General features: G+C 41.0%; 1 protein-coding gene and 1 non-coding gene across 5 annotated transcripts in view; one reads left to right on the top strand and one right to left on the bottom strand.

Annotated features, from left to right (window-relative positions):
- The window catches only part of kcnq1.2 (potassium voltage-gated channel, KQT-like subfamily, member 1.2), a 184,421-nt gene extending 165,002 nt beyond the window's left edge, over window positions 1–19,419 (bottom strand). For all 4 annotated transcript variants that reach the window (XM_058076398.1, XM_058076401.1, XM_058076400.1 and 1 more), the window contains exons 1-3: window positions 19,177–19,419; window positions 15,322–15,953; window positions 696–786 (exon numbers count right to left, since the gene is read on the bottom strand). In XM_058076398.1, coding sequence (XP_057932381.1) covers window positions 696–786; window positions 15,322–15,797 — 567 coding nt within the window. In that variant the 5' untranslated portion in view covers window positions 15,798–15,953; window positions 19,177–19,419. The remainder of the gene's footprint in view (window positions 1–695; window positions 787–15,321; window positions 15,954–19,176) is intronic.
- On the top strand, window positions 178–250 carry trnak-cuu (transfer RNA lysine (anticodon CUU)). Its single transcript has one exon. It is a non-coding gene; the product is annotated as a tRNA-Lys (tRNA).
- Window positions 19,420–19,591: the final 172 nt, after the last annotated feature.

Below are 19,591 nucleotides of genomic sequence, written 5' to 3'. Positions count from 1 at the left end.
AGCATCCTCATTTCTACTACCTACACTTCTGCTTCCTGTCTTTTCCTCAGTGGCACACATCTCTAGATCAAACAACATGGCCAAGAGGTCACAAAAGACTCCACAACAACATACAAAGAACTGCAGGCCTCACTTGCTTCACAAAAAGTGTTCCTGACTCCACCATAACCTTAACCAGCCTGGCTAGCTCAGTCGGTAGAGCATGAGACTCTTAATCTCAGGGTCGTGGGTTCGAGCCCCACGTTGGGCGCTTCTTTTACAAATTTCCCCACTGAAGGACGAATAAAGGCATATCTTATAAGAAAGACACTGGGCAAAAACGGACCAATTTTGCCAGAAAACATCTTGATGATCCCCAAGACCTTTGGAAAAATACTCAGTGGTGTTGATGCTGAGATGCTGTGACCTTAAAAAGCCTCCAATGTGGTTGAATGACAACAATTCTGCAAAGATGAGTGGGCTAACATTCCTCCACAGCGCTGTAAGAAACCCATTGCAAGTTATCACAAACGCTTGATTGCAGTTGTTGCTGCTAAGGGTGGCCAACCAGTAAGTTTGTAAGTTTGGATTTTTTTTCTCCGTTAATAAAAAAGTTCATTTAAAAACTGCATTTTTGGTTCAGTTGTGTTGTCATTGACTAATATTTAAATTTGATATTTTTTAAATAGTGGTTTTATGTTTGTATATGCACTCACCATCCAGAAAAGCGATCCGGCGGCAAAGTCTGCATACTGCTCGATGGTGGACAGGACACTGAAGATGAGACACACCAGGACCATGAGGAAGCTGGGAGGAAGCACACAGCAATGCAAATAATCAGTTTATTGCTGTGATATATCATATTTTGCATGGCTTACATTGCACTTTAACAAGTCTCCGACTTGATTGCTTTTAATATGAAGAATAATGAAATAAATATCTTACATGTTCCTGTTCTTAACAATATAAAACTATAAAAACATGTTTGGTGTTAACATTTTGGAGAATCAACCGCTGATGACTTCATGGACGAAAGGTTAGCATGTAGGCCACACAGTCAGGAGATTGGGAAGACCTGAGTTTGATTCTTCACTGTGTGGAGTTTGCATGTTCTCCCCGTGCATGCGTCGGTTTTCCCCCAGGTACTCCGGTTTCCTCCCACATTCCAAAAACATGCTAGGTTAATTGGCCACTCCAAATTGTCCATAGGTATGAATGTGAGTGTGAATGGTCGTTTGTCTATATGTGCCCTGTGATTGGCTGGCCACCAGTCCAGGGTGTACCCCGCCTCTTGCCCAAAGACAGCTTGCATAGATCCAGCACTCCCGCGACCCTCATGAGAATAGGCGGTAGAAAATGAATGAATGAACTTAACTCATTCAACCTCAGCCATTTTTCAAAATTTGACCTCTTTAGTCCCAGACATTTAATGGTTTTATTTCATTTGAACATGCATCAGATTCCAATTGAGTGCATCCCATAATCAGTTCCCAGTTCCACAGGTAGGAAGGAGTAGGAAAAAGCAAAGCTTATTAAATCCTACCCCTCCATCTGGTACTTTTACAATCAGTAACTGTTACATTTTTTTTCACTTCCTGCTTTACATAATACAGCGGTAGTTCTACATTTCCCGAGATGTAAAGGCTACTTACTCATTGACTTAGCAATAACTCATGATCAATATATTAAGTCAAACTGCAACTGACTTAGAGCGGTAGTTCTACATTTCCCGAGATGTAAAGGCTACTTACTCATTGACTTAGCAATAAATCATGATCAATATATTAAGTCAAACTGCAACTGACTTAGAGCGGTAGTTCTACATTTCCTGAGTTTTAAGGGCTACTTACTCATTGACTTAGCATTGACCCCACCTCATGACCTTTACGACATTGAACATTGCTGAAGCTGACAGCCTCCGGAGGGACGGGGAATGATCAGGCGAGCAGTGCAAGACATGAGGAAAGGGACGCAACTGTCCATCCAAATAAATAGAGGTCATGTTAAGGGCAAATGAAACAAAGGGTTAATCTGGTTATCGCTAAGTAGACTAGCTCTCGACTTTCATCAGAAAAAAAGTTTGTTTCTACCTTTTTCCATTCTTTAATAATCAGCAATAGAACATTTGTAAGTTTCAGGAAAATATCAGTTCCCAACAAAAAAGCAAGATATCATAACTTTCACTTTGATCCTTTTTTCTTGTTTTTGTGACAATATCACAACATTCATTCATTCATTCATTTTCTACCGCTTATCCTCACGAGGGTCGCGGGTGTTGCTGGAGCCTATCCCAGCTGTCTTCGGGCGAGAGGCGGAGTACACCTTGGACTGGTGGCCAGCCAATCACAGGGCACATATAGACAAACAACCATTCACACTCACATTCATACCTATGGACAATTTGGAGTGGCCAATTAACCTAGCATGTTTTTGGAATGTGGGAGGAAACCGGAGTACCCGGAGAAAACCCACACATGCACGGGGGAGAACATGCAAACCCTGGATTGAACCCTGGTCCTCCTAGCTGTATATCACAACATAAACAATAAAAATGTTGTTTTCCATCCAAATAATGCATGTAGTAAACATACAAACTGTCCATGGTGACAATAAATGTCAGTCAAATGTTGTGGATGTTGAGAGTGGCGTGGGAATTTTATCTCACCCATTGGAAGAATGTACATTTTGGGACACATTATCAGTAGCGTATCTTTGAATAAGCCTGTGCCCCATATCCAGTCATTAGTAAAGTAGTGCCTGGAAGGTGGGGGAAGATGTGGGAGGGGGCAGTGAGTTCCTGTCCTGGGAAGAAGTGCCCATGAGCCTGATAGCTGGATAGACAGAATTCCCTTATTGAGCTCCACCCGAATATTTAGTGTGCATTAAATTATAACAGCACAGCATTATGCATTTACTCATTCATTTGTTTCACATTTGAATTTGCTTGAGACCTTTAGGAGGGGGCTGGTGGGTCGGGGGGGGGGAGGGTGGATCGGCTTTGCCAGGTCTTTTCCAAACCGTGGGCGGGATTAAGAGCAGAATCATTTGTGTGTGTTTTAACGATCCCAGAAATAATCCTTTGGACACATCTTTGGAGTGCTTTTCATGACATGTAGTGATGTTTGCATGCGGCGGCATCGGACTCGCTTTTTTAAATAAATAAAAAAACAACAAGCGGTACAGCAGAGCAGAAGGTGCATTGTGCTGCTGTGTAATACAAGATGGATTACACGCCATATGCTGAAAAATGTTATGCAAGTGTGTATTATCATTCACATTGATACATCCAACAAGTATCTAATAACAGTGGATCTCAATGTATCTTATTTTTACATACGCAAAGTGCAAGCACATGGCAGACATTTTGTTTTTGCCAGAATTTATCAGTTTCTCGGTTTGTTTGTGTTCAAAATAACTTGGAGAAAATCTGAATGGATGGAATTTTCAGCAATTGTCGGAAATGGAATAAGGAAGAGCTGATTAAGGACTCTTTAACATTACGAGATAGGACTATTTTCGGCATTTGTGCATATAACGCTTCCGGAAAAAGTCAGGCCACTTTCCGACTAGGATTATTGTAATGGTATGAATCACAATATCAGTCTGTGCATCTCTCGTTAGAATATGATTAGGGGAAACACATTTTGGACACCCTTCAAGTGTCATGCCTGAAAGACTCTTAAAAGTCTTAAAGTCTTTGACACATTGGGCAGATGGGCCAGTGATTTTACTGACTGAGGATTACTTGACCCCAACCAACCACCCACCCACACACACACACACACACACACACACACACACACACACACACAATTTGTGAAAATGAAAAGCCCAAAGGCACGCCAAAGGTTACCATGGCGGCGAGGCTCAACAGGACGATTCCAAGAGAAGAGGAGAAGGGCTCAGGTGAGGGTTTAAAAAGAGACATTCCAGGGCGGCACTCCCTTGACGCTCCACCCGGTGCCATGTCCTTGACATATGGCCACTGCCGTGTTTGACATGACTACTATAAGAACATTTTGGGGGTTATATACAAGTAATACTGTGCTAAATCCTTGTTGTACGCAGTATACCTTCCCAAGGGATAATATTATCAAAATGAATGTACTTTAGAGTAGTCAGTGTTCACAAAATGAGCCAACACAATGTCATTGGCATCTAAATAGCTGACGACACCAGTGATGAGGCAGATAATTGTGTCTTGCCACACGCAATAAATCATGATCACAATATTAAGTCCCACTGCAACTGACTTAGAACGGTATTTCTACATTTCCTGAGATGTAAAGGCTACTTACTCATTGACTTAACAATAAATCATGATCACAATATTAAGTCAAACTGCAACTGACTTAGAGCGGTACTTCTACATTTCCCGAGATGTAAAGGCTACTTACTCATTGACTTAGCAATAAATCATGACCACAATATTAAGTCAAACTGCAACTGACTTAGAGCGGTAGTTCTACATTTCCTGAGTTTTAAGGGCTACTTACTCATTGACTTAGCATTGACCCCACCTCATGACCTTTACGACATTGAACATTGCTGAAGCTGACAGCCTCCGGAGGGACGGGGAATGATCAGGCGAGCAGTGCAGGACATGAGGAAAGGGACGCAACTGTCCATCCAAATAAATAGAGGTCATGTTAAGGGCAAATGAAACAAAGGGTTAAGCTGGTTATCGCTAAGTAGAAGAACAAACAAATCTTGTTTTGCATTACAGGTTGAGACTTTTCCTTAAAGAAGACCTATTATGCTTTTTCCACTTTTCTGACCTATAAATGTAGTTAGAATGTTGTATTCTCGTGTTAAACGATGCCAAAGTTTCAAATCATGAGGTTTGCGCTTTTGGAAGTGAGCCCTGAAAGAAGTTTGGGATGGCTCAAAACACTTGGTTTCAAAAGGTGTGGTAAAACTGCTCCTTTGTGATGTCACAGAGGGGCAGACTTTCTTTTATAATAAACTCTCTGCCTTCCCCTAAGCTCTGCTTTCGCCCGCCCTCCTCGAAGCACTGCTCCACTGTTTACCTGCTAGCAATGCCTCGAAAGGGACGCCACATTTGTTTACAATTCCTAAAGACGCCACCATGAGATACAAGTGGTTGGATTCCTGATTCCCTACCAGCAAAATAAATGCATTTTAATCTGTCAACGACATTTAACACTGGACATGTCGTGAACATGGGCCAGTATGCAGCTGGACTAGCCGACAAACTTCAAAGTCATGGAGCAAAAGCGCTTGTCTCTGTAGCATTATAGCATACATTGGTAAAGGTAATGGTAATGGTTTTATTTCATTTGAACTTGCATCAGATTACAATTGAGTGCATCCCATAATCAGTTCCCAGTTCCACATGTCCAAAAGGAGTAGGAAGAAGCAAAGCTTATTAAATCCTACCCCTCCATCTGGTACTTTTACAATCAGTAACTGTTACATTTGTTCACTTCCTGCTTGCCATAATACAGTTTAAGGGTTTTTTTTGTTGGGTTTTTTTTATAATGTACCTCGTACCGAAGTACTCGGTGATATGAGCATCCAATGCCATAATGGGTACCATAGTAAGTGTCAATATAGTGATATATATAGCACATCATGACTGGTTCAAGACTCTTCATCCTTGTATTTAGCAAACATCAACTGCTTGTATTGTTTCTTGAATTGGCTCATCGTTGTGCATTGTTTGATTTCCTTACTCAATCCATTCCATAGTTTGATTCCACATACTGAAATGCTATGGCTAGCATAACGTAGTCCTAGCATAGAAGTGTTTCAAATGTACTTCTTCCCTGAGATCATATTTCTCCTCTCTTGTAGAGAAGTATTGGATTACATTTTTAGCTAATTGCTTATTTTTAGCCTTATGCATTATTTTAGCTGTTTGAAGATGAACTATATCAGCAAGTTGAAGTCGTTGTGATTTTTTTTTTTTTGCAGTACATTTAGGGAGTGAAGATTGCTTTTATAGTTATTAGCCCATATTTCCACACAATAAGTAAGATATGGTAGAACCAGAGAGCAATAAAGAGTGTGGAGTGATTTCTGATTGAGAACTAATTTTGCTTTGTTCAATAATGAAATATTTCTGGCCACCTGATGTTGTATATTTGTAATATGAGGTTTCCAGCTCATATTTTCATCTAATGTGATCCCCAGAAATTTATTTTCGTTCACATTAGTGGGGGTTACTAATAGCCTTTTTCAACCTCAATTAGTGGCTCTACCCAAGTTTTTTTTAAACACTGTAGTCCCGCAAAACACATTACAACACAAAACTGCTAAAGCTATGTACCATTTTGAGACGTCTTGAAGTAACCTCTTTCCTTGAGAAACTTGGGACTGTCCATTCTCTACTTCCGGATCGGGATCCAACACATATGGCTGTATGTATGAGCTCTATGAGCGGCAGCTCCAATGTGTAGCGTTACCTTTTGGTAGTGGCCTGATTTATTGTGAGCGCGGCACGGCGCTGACACTTTACAGATATAGACCGTAAACGTCAGGCAATACGATTTCTCCTATTCATGTGCAATAAACGTCACCCCTCTCGCACCCAAAAAATGGTATTAAGATTGGAAAAATTACAACATAATTGACATAATTACAATTTAATTATATAACTATGTCTGTATTTATACCTTTCGAACGCACACCGCACTACCAGCAGAGGGGACGTGTCTGCTCCTGACAGGACAGGACAGGGTTAGCCAACCTTGTTTAGTCGAGGCCAAAACCCTTGGGATCTGATTAAAACAAAACAGCTGTGGCTTTAGCTGGAATTACTGACGACAGCGTCCCTGCAGTGAGTACAAAACCCACTTCAGCATCACTTGTGCAAACGCTGCACACGTTTAAAGGGGACCTAACATGCTTTTCCTCTTTTCTGATGTATAAATGTTGTTACAATGTTGTATTCTCGTATATTAAATGATGGCAAAGAGTCAGATAATGAGGCTTGTGCATTTGGAAGATAGCCCTGAAGGCAGTTTTGGATGTTTTTTTGTAACACAGAGTACTACTGACGTCAATGTGATCTGGACTTTTTTAATATGTAGGCTGCAGATTGCCTGCACTCAGTAAACGTGGACCTATGTATACGGAAGTCCTCGGGAGCGCTTGGGAATGTGACTGATCACAGCGGATTGGTCCTGCCTGGAGGCAGGCCATGGTTGGAATGAATTAAACAGATCAATTTGGTCGCAGGAAATCCCTCAAAACGCTGTAGAAAGGGGTGAAGAATTAGGAAGATCTAAAAAGCTTTCTGTGCGAGTTATTATGTGCAGCTGCTCTATCGGAGTCCACAACGCAATACAAAGCACAGAAAAACAAAATGAGGAAAACTACACTTTTGGGGCAATTTTGCCCACAGTCCTTACGTGAAAATCCTTATTATGAACACACATCTTACAGTTAGCATGAGGGAGCTAACGATGCACGTCATGGGACACACCTATTTCCATTTTTTTATTGTTTTATGATATATATATATATATATATATGTATATATACATGCTGTGACCATGCAGTAACAGGTACATCCATGATATTCATGGTAATGTAATGGTAATGGTAATGGTAATGATAATGGTTTTATTTCATTTGGACAGATTACAATTGAGTGCATCCCATAATCAGTTCACAGTTCCACATGTCCAAAAGGAGTATATTTTCATATTCATCTATTGTGATCCCCAGAAATGTATTTTCGTTCACCCTTTCAATGTCCACACCGTCTATTTGTATTTGCTGGTGCGTGTCCTTTCTGCTGTTACCAAACAGCATGATTTTAGTTTTACTTAGGTTCAAGGACAATCTATTATCATCAAACCATCTTTTTAGTGTGACCATTTCTTCTCTGACCTTTCTAATGATTTCGTCTGTACTCCCTCCAGAACAAAAAGCAGCAAAATAGCATACAAAAAGCACGCAAATAATACCTGCTTTAAGTCTTTTGTTACTTTGGAGACATCATTGATGTACAAGTTGAACAGTTTTGGCCCCAGTATTGACCCCTGGGGAACTCCACACGTAATATATGAACTTGCAGATGTGTATTCTCCTAGCTGTGCGTATTGCTTCCTGTCAGCTAAGTTCATGATGTCGTATTTTGATCATTTTAAATATTTCATCTTATTTCCTGGCCGTACTGATTTCACATTGCCCATAGATAAAAAACTAGCACTAGTTCCGTCAACAACAACAGCGTGTAAAGCATGTGTTAGTTTGTAACTGCTAATCAGACTTTGTGAGAGCTGCTGACGACAACTACTTTTGGACAAATGAGGATTCAGAACCTGAATATACAAAGGATGAGCAACAGGTTTTAGCAGCTGAGGGGTGATGGAGTCAGGATCTTGGTGTAAATGTGGAGCTTCCCAAGTCATCCCGACAGGCTTCAGTGAGTGGTATACATTACATGCCATATTCAGCCAAATGCTCCTGTCACTACAGGTGCAAAAATGTTGTTTGCTGATGCCTGTGGAACAGTGACATGCAGTATTGCAATTAGCACAGAAAAGCTTCCAGAACCACATCAGAAAACTGGGGTAGATATTGGAAAGTTTTCAACCAAAGTCTGTTTTCATCACTGCTGCTTGTAACAATGAGTTATCCCCCAGCAGCTAACAGCAGAAAGTCCCATGTTATCAATTAACAAATACTCCTTGTCGTGTCTTTGGGTGAAAGACAGTGGTTTCATGCGATTTCTGAGTTTATTGTAAAAGTGTAAAACGGGTTCATAGTTGTTAAATAAATATGCTATAATGTAGAGTAAAACTGGTTAAAAAGCAAAGATTAAAACAAGATCAAAGTTGGAAAAAAAATTTAATCGCCAATTAACCTAGCATGTTTTTGGAATGTGGGCGGAAACCGGAGTACCCGGAGAAAACCCACGCATGCACAGGGGAGAAAACATGCAAACTCCACACAGAGATGGCAAAGGGTGGAATTGAACCTGTCCCTACATCATGCAATGTGAGTATTTGTATTTAAACATGAGTAAATTAACTAAAAAGCTAATAGTTAGCATGGCGGCACTTAGCAAGATAGTACGAAGTACTGAAAGTGCCAAGACAGATCAGTAGTGTCCTGAAATCATGCCGTGTGTATTTACATTTAGACATGAGTGAATTAGCTAAAATGCTAAGATGCTAACACTTAACATGGTAGCACCTAACAAGACCGAATGTTCCAAGGCCGTTCCATAGTGTCCCTACATCATGCCGTGTGTGTATTTGCATTTAGACATGAGTGAATTAGCTAAAATGCTAACATGCTAACACTTAACATGGTAGCACCTAACAAGACCGAATGTTCCAAGGCAGTTCCATAGTGTCTCTACATCATTCCATGTGTGCATTTGCATTTAGACATGAGTGAATTAGCTAAAATGCTAACATGCTAACACTTAACATGGTAGCACCTAACAAGACCGAATGTTCCAAGGCAGTTCAGTTCCATAGTGTCCCTACATCATGCCATGTGTGCATTTGCATTTAGACATGAGTGAATTAGCTAACATGCTAACATGCTAATATTTAACATGGTAGCACCTAACAAGACCGAATGTTCCAAGGCAGTTCCATAGTGTCCCTACATCATGCCATGTGTGCATTTGCATTTAGACATGAGTGAAGTAACTAAAATGCTAACATGCTAACATTTAACATGGTAGCACCTAAGAAGACCGAATGTTCCAAGGCAGTTCCATAGTGTCCCTACATCATGCCGTGTGTGTATTTGCATTTAGACATGAGTGAATTAGCTAAAATGCTAACACTTAACATGGTAGCACCTAACAAGGCCGAATGTTCCAAGGCAGTTCCATAGTGTCCCTACATCATGCCATGTGTGTATTTGCATTTAGACATGAGTAAATTAGATGGAATGCTAACATGCTATCAATTAGCATGCTAGCACCTTGTAAGATAGCATCAAGTACTGAAAGTGCCTATGCACTCCTGTAGTTGTAGTGTCTCGACATGATGTCATATGTGGTTTTCCAATTCGCCATGCAGTCCTGAACCATGGCTGACAGTAGTCATGTGAGTAGTAATGTGAGGATCGATACCAAAATAGCGATACCATTGATAACACAGCTTAATGCTGAATTGTGCTTCATTTGAAAAATACTACTTTTAAAATGTACCAGACACGTGAGATGTGGACAAAGTATTGTTATTGTTATTGATCAGTATCAACACCACCCTAAATTTGGCGTGGTATCGGCTGGGAATGGAATTAGTGGAGTCTCACATTACTACAAACAAGGCTACGAGGAGCATTTTCCAGTGGGAGGTTGAGCAGAAAAGGATGGAACTCCATTAAACCATACCAGGTGGCGGCCATTTTGACTGAGTATCAGCACAATCAGTGAAAAGTCAGAAAACTTCATGCCGAACAAAAGCTTCTTGCGGACAAACGATTCAAGATATTGACACCAATGTGAGCGTCGGAGGCTTGGGCTACGCATAAATATGTTGACATCGAAATCGGGGGAGAAATTAAAACGCAATAGGGCTTGTTGAAAACAAGCAACAATTTACGATTTTGAGGAAAAAATGGTGGCTTCTTAAAGGGCCAGTACAAACAAAGCGGGGATTGTGAAGTCATGCATTTTCAACCTCAAACGCAAAAAATAACAAAACAATGAGTTGTACACTATATTGTTTTTTTTGCTCCTTGCTAAAATAAACTTGATATGAAATGATTTGAAAGGATGACAGATGTGTTTGCCATGTTGGTGCATTAATGATGTGCCAATGATACAGATAAGCCTATTTACTTCAGCATTTTTTCGGCATGTTTTAGCCCCCCTCGATCTTTGGCTGGAGCAACTGGGCTGCTTTTAGCCTGCATTATGGATTTACTCTAGTCGGACTTTGCTCTGCATGATGTTTTATATGCTTATTCACTCAAACATACAAACAGATCAATAGGTTCTCATACATTAGTCAACATATTTTGCCCCAAGAATGTTTTTTTTTTTTTTTTTTTTTTACAGTAGCCTTAATCTGCTTCTATCCAAAATATTGTTTTAGATAATTCCTCTGACAATAAAATGTGAATGCAACTTCACTGGGCAGCGTTGCTTTGCTCTGCACTCATACGGGATTTATTCACGTTCCTTGCTTTGTGGATTATCATTGTGTTTATTTCTATTGTGCAAGGTGGCAGCTATTATTAATAACCGGCAGGAGAAGCGTGGGCAGTAATTAAAGTACCACTCAAAAGTTTCAAGTCACTTTCTTATTCAAGGGCAAGACAAGGAGGCTTACCTAGTATGTTTACATTACCACTAGATGGATGGATGGAGATGGATGGATGGATGCATGGATGGATAGATGGATGGAGATAGATGGATGGAGATGGATGGATGGATAGCGATAGATGGATGGAGATAGATGGATGGAGATGGATGGATGGATGGATGGATGGATGGAGATGGATGGATGGATGGAGATAGATGGATAGATGGATGGATGGATGGAGATAGATGGATAGATGGATGGATGGATGAAGATAGATGGATGGATGGATGGACGGAGATAGATGATGGACGGATGGATGGAGATAGATGGATGGACGGAGAAAGATGGATGGATGGACGGAGATAGACTGATGGACGGATGGATGGATGGATGGACGGAGAAAGATGGATGGACGGATGGATGGATGGACGGATGGATGGATATAGATGGATGGATGGATGGATGGATGACAGAGATAGATGGATGGATGGATATAGATAGATATGGATGGATGGACGGATGGACGGATGGACGGATAGACGGATAGACGGATAGATAGATAGAAATAGTACAAATTCATTTATGTGTTGAGGGTTTTTTGGTGCATTTTTGAAAGGCTTCGCTTCAAAAATCTGTGGTGTTGTGTAAACAGGGTTAGGGTTAGGCTACCAAGAAATGCAAGTGACCCACACTGACGGTAATCCCTCATAAGCAGATATCCAACCCTGCATACATACTGCACATGTATACATGCTTACATGCAGGATTCTCTTTCAATAATCTGCCGGGTTATAAATACACAACACACAAATGCAGACAACATCTGGACGTCTGCGCTTTTTCGTCCACCAACATGGACAGGTCCAAGGGCCCACCCCTCCAACTGCTTTAATGGCAGCGAGACCTTTGCATGGATAACACCTGCTAAGGCTAAAAATAGATGCATGGTGAGAATTTACGGATATGTTGTGTTTTTGACTTGAGTTATGGCACCATGTTTGATTGTCTGCTTATGTAAATGACTCAAAAGGGAGTGTCCAAATATGACGGGAATCCCTGGTTGTCTGATGGCGTGTTAGCATGTAGGCCTTACTTTACACACGATGTACACGCTAGCCAGCATATGCTAACTTTTATCAGATTTTATGCAGGGTTGGCCAGCCAAAATCTAACTCAATTTACAATTCCACTAAATTCTGTGGTGGGGCAAAGGAAGAAACGAGTGGATGTTGCTGCAGATCCATGGAGTAGATATTGTTATTCATTTTATATTACAATACAATGCCCTTAGGATGTTGTACTCTGCCATAAATATGTCTTTATTTAAATAATAATATTTCGTTTTAACATGAAGTCAGGGCTGCCCGTGGCCAAATTAGGGACCCGAAGCAAATTTTTATTCGCAATTTGTGATGCACATCCTTTGCGCATTTGCCGGGAATGCACCCCCTTGTGCAGAATGGGGATGATGGCCCTACGCACAGCGCATTTTACGTGTGGGGAGGGGTACCTCTGCATAAACTGTAGCATTAACAGCAGCAGCTGTAGTGGGTCTATGTGAGTATCTGCCGTCTGTGTGTGTGTGTGTGCAGTGGAAAATGTTTGAGTGATGAATAAAGCCAGCACCTGTATGCATGTGTCACAGCAGACTATTAGGGCTGTTATGAGTGCTCCCTTTATGCCCACTGCCAATCAGTGAAGAGGCCCACACAATACATGGCCCCCACTAATAGCCATCAACAAGTGATAGTTACTTAAAAGGAGGGCTTTCAAAAGGGTTTAATTTTAAATGAAAGGCAGGCTCGGGTTCTCCCTCCTCCGTCCAAGCAAAGCATTTGAGTCTCAATTATTGCTCAGGGCACAGGGGCTCTATAGAGCATAATTCATACACAGGGTGCTTTACTGAAAAGAAGGGTAAAATCTAGGGGTGCTCCGATCGATCGGCAACAGATTGGTTTAGGCCAATATCAGTGAAAAAGGATGGTATTGACACTTTAAAATGCTGATCCCATCCACCCGCTGCAAGCATGTCTGCCATGTGTAGGACTTCCTGTCTTTGTTGTTAAAAACAGTAGAACAATCCTGTCATATAAAGGATCTTTGAGCAGAACCTTTGCTGAACACTCATGTTAAATAGATGATTTTTGAGTGTTGCTGTTGGCATTACTCTCCTCATATAGACAATCTTTGAGTAGTGTTTTTGCATTTGGTCGTCAGAACCTGCAGAACACTGCTGCCATATGTATACTGTAGAGGATCTTTGAGGAGTATTTTGTCATTGTTTCTCAGCAGAACACACAGATTAGAAGCATTTTTGCATAAGGTTCTCAAAAATATCAGAACACTATTGCAGGTCACGGTAAAGCAGCAAAGAGACAGCCGGCCAATTCCCAGGCCCCGTTCAGCGTGCATGTGGAGCAACAGCAGCACTAATCCAGCAGCATCCTGTTAAAGTGAGACGCTAACAGACAGGTCAGGATGCTGCGTGCAAAGCAAACAATGATGAAATGATGAAAGATAAAAGGCATCAGCCACAGACACAGGGGCATTTAACAACACAATGACACACACTGCCACATTCATGCTGTCCTAACTCAGGGGGAATAACCCGTTCAGTACAACTTCTGGTGGTGTCATTCATATTTTACCCACAGTAATCTGCTCTGAGTCCACTGGCGCACAGTTTAAAAGGAATTTTATCAATCAAGAGCCATTCACACCACCGTTTTGGGCCATGAAATTGATGACAGTTTAAAGTGGCACAAAATGTTGCTGTCATACATTAAAGGTTTACATCATAAGTCTGCATATTCTTTGTGTGAATGCTGAAAGTCGCTTATTTTCATTTATTCCACCTATTCTTATATTTGACATGCCCTACTGGTGGCAAATTGTGGCAAAGTAGAAAAAGTTATATAGCGCAGCTGTTGCGTTTGGATCCAGACCCAGAGATGGTTGGTTCAATTCCCAATTTGAACTCAAACTACCAGTTTACTGTTATTTTCAATCTACATTTTTACGTCATTCCACAGCATTTCAGTCCAGCTTCAGCTTCCGAAATTTCAATTTTAGTAGTAGGAACACTGGAAAACAGCTTTTGGTGTCCAAAACTTGACAAAGACGATGGATGGCGATTAATCTTTGAAGTGGAGAAATGTAACCCTTCATATGACCCAAAACACAACTTTTACAAGGACAACATAAGAAAAGAAAATGCATGGCGGTGAGTTGTAACTTAAATGTAAAATTGTGATGTACGCAAAACGTGATTTTTTTTGTTTCTAAATGTACAAATATAAATATATCAACATATATTTGTTTTAAATAAATCTTAACTTGACAGCCGTACCATTGCTTGGCCAATAGGTAACACCCAAATATAAATATATGAACATATATTTGTTTTAAATAAATCTTAACTTGACAGCCGTACCATTGCTTGGCCAATAGGTAACACCCATTCAAAGGTTCCTCAACAAGTTCCTGTCTTAAAAATCTCAACCACCATCCACATTCTGCCTCAAGCATCTTCACACCAATAAAGGAAATTGACATTGAATTGAAAAATGCCTTATGTAAGTCAGTGTTTTTGAAGTGCAGGTCAGCGTGCTCCCCTTGCAGGTCACACAATGACGCCAACATGTTTCATGCATGAGGCCGCCTGTTTGTTAAGAGCCAGAGGTATGGTTGACCAGACCACACTGACCTGCTTCTGATGGACTGTCTTTAAGCAAAGCACAGATGACCAGCAGAACACACACACACAAACAAAACAAAAAAAAACTACTGTACTTCTGTTACTGGTAGCCAGAACCTAATACTGGAAGGAGCACCGCTCGCTAGATGCAATTAAAAAGAGAGGGGCTGCAGCTGATGAATGCACATCATTCGACCTGTATTTACCAATGAGAGCCAATACAAGATAGTGAAGCTCAGTTTTGATTGATGTAAAAATATATTTATTATGTGTGATCTGTGTCCCTAGAGCCAAATGTTCCCAGTATCAAAACTAAATTAAATTTTAACACATTTCCAATTATTTTTTGTTGATCATCTGAGATGTATTTAAAATTGTTGATGACAAGGTACTCACACAAGGAAGTGATAGAGGAAGCATTTCAGTCCAGAAGGTCTCTCAAGGAAGTTGTAAACATCGCCCTGCATGCTAGTCTTGACGTACGGCCGCTGGAACTCCTTTTGGTGGTGATGCAGCCAGCTTGAACGCGGCAGCGGCGGCGGCGCCTGGGCGACGGACGGTTGACCATGCAAGATGTGCAGTTCCGGGTCCTTCGCCGCGGGGATGCCTGATCCATTATTCACTGCCACGGGGTCCAGTTCCAGTGAAACAGGAGAATAGCGGCCTCCGATAGACGCGCGGGCTTCGGGGGCCACGCAAGATGGAGAAGGGTCGGCATCCATCTCCTGGTCAAGGCTGAGGCTGGTGCTGGCGTAGCCGTTGGGTCCGCACCGTGTGAAGGGCCCCACCAGCCTGCTGCCGTAGTCCCGCTGCAGGTGGCACGTCATGTGGAAGGACCTGGCCCGTCTTTCCCCCATTTTTCTTCCCAACATTGAGCGTCCTCGATCTGCCAGATGATGATCCCTGCAGGCTGAGAGCGGTTTTAGGTGGTTTTAGGTGCCCAGCAGGGGGTGAAGGCCTAGAGAGGCATGGCTAGCTTCCTGTTGCGGACGAGCACTCTCTCTGCGGAGCTGCATGCGCATCCATTCCTGCAGTAGAAGGCGTGACATGAGACATGGAGATAGTGTGACTGAAAGTTGGCCTTGCCCTCTTTTGGACGAGACCCTGTTCATTTTGCATTGGCCATGAAAAATACACGACTTGGACACGGTAAACCACATCAATACATACACACACTTTCCTCATATAAGGCTGTTTACTTAACTGCAGAGAGTGCCACGTTGCTATCGGGGGTAAGGTGATCATTAGGTCAGAGCTCTATGTTTAACAATTTATATAATATTCAAAATGGTATACACTGTATGCAGAGTCCATTTGCAAATCCTTTGTCTTGTTGTTTTTAAACCCATGAGAAATCAAAGTAAAATTTACCAAACCAGAGCTGGATGAAATATTCTAAAAATAAAAAAATATTCAGCATTGCTTTTTTTTTTTTTTTTTTTACAAAAATTCAATGACATTCATGCTTAATAACATAACATAATTTGATAACCCGGTCGAGTGGTTAGCGTGCAGACCTCACAGCTAGGAAGACCAGGGTTCAATTCCACCCTCGGCCATCTCTGTGTGGAGTTTGCATGTTCTCCCCATGCATGCGTGGGTTTTCTCCGGGTACTCCGGTTTCCTCCCACATTCCAAAAACATGCTAGGTTAATTGGCCACTCCAAATTGTACATAGGTATGAATGTGAGTGTGAATGGTTGTTTGTCTATTTGTGCCCTGTGATTGGCTGACCACCAGTCCAGGGTGTACCCCGCCTCTCGCCCAAAGACAGCTGGGATAGGCTCCAGCACCCTTGCGACCCTCGTGAGGAAAAAGCGGTAGAAAATGAATGAATGAATGAATGATAACACAATACATGATTTATGATATTAGATTGAAATATATTTTGTTTGAATTAGATACCCTTATTTGTGGAATGTTAAAATATATTATTATACGTGACCAGTCCAAAGTCAGCTGGGATAGGCTCCAGCATACCTCCTGCAACCCAAGTGAGGATAAGTGGCATAGAAAATGCCATGTATGTAATACAAATAATATTTTATAAAATATATGAATAAAATTAATAAATTAATTTAATTAATTTTAATTAATAAAAATAAAAATAAACTATGATATTTTCTACTGTGATATTATTATTATTATGTATCTGTCTGTTCATCTTAGAGTCTTAGAGTCATAAAATGGCTGGGAATATGAAGGATTCACATTTAAACACAGTTTTAGACAAGTACAGGAAAGGATTTTCCAAATGGTTCTATTACAGTATATCACATGGTGACCCCTGCCAGCATAATACGAGCGCAAGAGGCTTGTCGTGTTCCCAGAAGGGAGCCATACGTGGAGGCAGTGACAGGTCAACAACACACACACACACACAGCCGCTCTATCGGGAGGATTTCCCGCTATAAAAACAGTGTTACGTTGTGTCATCCTCCTCATGGAGGTCAAAACCTGTCTCATCGCCCATCTGGGGAGGTAAAACAATTGCACAGCACTCTGGGAACATTTAAAGGTGATCACCCAACTGGCTCTTAACAGTTCAAACCACTTCCCTTTAAAGAACTACAGAAAGATTTGCCTCTTCATGGTGGCTTCTTTTGCTGATGTTCTAAATCCCGGAGTTACGTACATGGCGTGTATTTAGCAAAACTTTTGGACAGTTTATATTGCCACTGACAACAGTGGTGTGGCTCGGTTAATAGAGTGCATGCTTCCCAACCCAAAGGTTGGTAGTTCTATTCCTGAGTAGGCATAAAATTAAATGACATCAGACAGTCGTCATTTCTACAGGATTTCGGTACAGCAGATTCTAAACTATGGTGACATTCATTCAACGTTCCAGCATATTTCCACAGCATTTCAGTCCAGCTTCAGCCCCCAAACGGGTACTATGTTCATTCTACATTCTACATATGTTCATTCTACATTCCCATCCCAAAAGTTGGTAGTTCTATTCCTGAGTAGGCATAAAATTAAATGACATCAGACAGTGTCACTTCTACAGGATTTCGGTACAGCAGATTCTAAACTATTGTGACATTCATTCAACGTTCTAGCATATTTCCACAGCATTTCAGTCCAGCTTCAGCTCCCAAACGGCTACTATGTTCATTCTACATATGTTCATTCTATATTCCCATCCCAAAGGTTGGTAGTTCTATTCCTGAGTAGGCATAAAATTAAATGACATCAGACAGTTGTCATTTCTACAGGATTTCGGTATAGCAGATTCTACACTATTGAGACATTCATTCAACGTTGCAGCATATTTCCACAGCATTTCAGTCCAGCTTTAGCTCCCAAATGGCTGCTATGTTCATTCTACATTTCGATTTCCGTACCTTTTGAAAGCATTTCAGTTTTGAATCAGCTTTTCAGAATTCACACGCAATGTCGACTGACATTGCAACATCCAGTCCTTGATATTTTTTGTTATTTGCTATAGGGAAATAAGTTTTCCCAAGGCTTTTTTGGACAGTTTATATGAACACAAAAACAGAGAGATCATGTATTAAAAGACCAATATCATACTCGGTTGAAGTTTTCTGGATGTTTCTATGTACATCTTGAACAAACAGCAAACAGACAGTGACCAGGCATAAAAGAGCAGCACTAGTGAGTTAAACTATTATATACTGATTCTAAAGTGGTTATTTTTGGTATTCTAAGGCTTAATCTATGTAATCTGCTGTTGGGGGGAGGAAGTTATGCAAGTGTTTCCACTTAGATTTGCTTTTGACAGTTTATATTAACATTAAAGGGAGACTTATCAGACAAAAAGAAGTAAACTAGAAACTAGACAGTTAAACTGCCCCAACCTTACAATACACCAATATCACAGTTGGTTTAGGGTTGCTAGATGTTTCCTTTTTTTTACCATTTTTGTTGATAATTAATCATCAAAGTGAGCTCAGACTAGTGGTTAAACTTTGAGTAGCCCCTAACTCTGGTGTGTGTATCTTTGTGCTGACTGTGTTGGCAATTGGAAAAAGTGTAATGGAAAAAAAGAGACAAAAAAGTCCTTTCAATAGGTTTGTCAGCATAATCGGGAGAAGACATCTGTCCTCAGCTATAGAGCCACCAATGACAAGGACCACATGGACTGCTCTCCTCCTGTAGATTGAGTTTCTAGCTCTTTTCACACACACACACTTTCCGTCTACATGATATGGCATTGAACCACTGTCAATTGCAAGGACCCGTCGGGGAGAAAGTGTAAACAACTATCGTAGCAGAAAAGCTTACCTTCAATCACCAAAACGCGCTTCCAAAAGCTAGCAGCGGGGGAAAAACATAAATATATCCACGGATTCGGCTTTTAAACGCAAACCCAGATGGAAACAACATCCAAATGCGATTCGTCTAATAATCAAAGATAGCAAATTGCAAGCTAAACGTTAGATTTTGGCCACACAAGCGAAAAATAAACAGAGCGCACACAAGTGTCAAGTCGGTGTCTGTCTGTGGGACTTTGAAGTGCATCTCTGCCTGGACATGGTGCCGAGTTCAAAGTAACTTGATTTTTCTGGCTTTCATACAAGTGCTGCTCGTGTTTTTACTTGGCGTACCGACTCTTGACTGGTACGATATTTTAGGCGTCATTTTTGGCCATTTATTTGTATTAAATGTTATTTTTGTAACCATATGCGTTATTTAGCTC

Source organism: Doryrhamphus excisus, chromosome 6 (genome assembly GCF_030265055.1).
Source record: "Doryrhamphus excisus isolate RoL2022-K1 chromosome 6, RoL_Dexc_1.0, whole genome shotgun sequence".
In the NCBI taxonomy this organism is placed as follows: Eukaryota; Metazoa; Chordata; class Actinopteri; order Syngnathiformes; family Syngnathidae; genus Doryrhamphus; species Doryrhamphus excisus.
The sequence above is the reverse complement of the archived record's forward strand: the minus strand, read 5'-3'. Positions and strand labels throughout refer to the sequence as shown.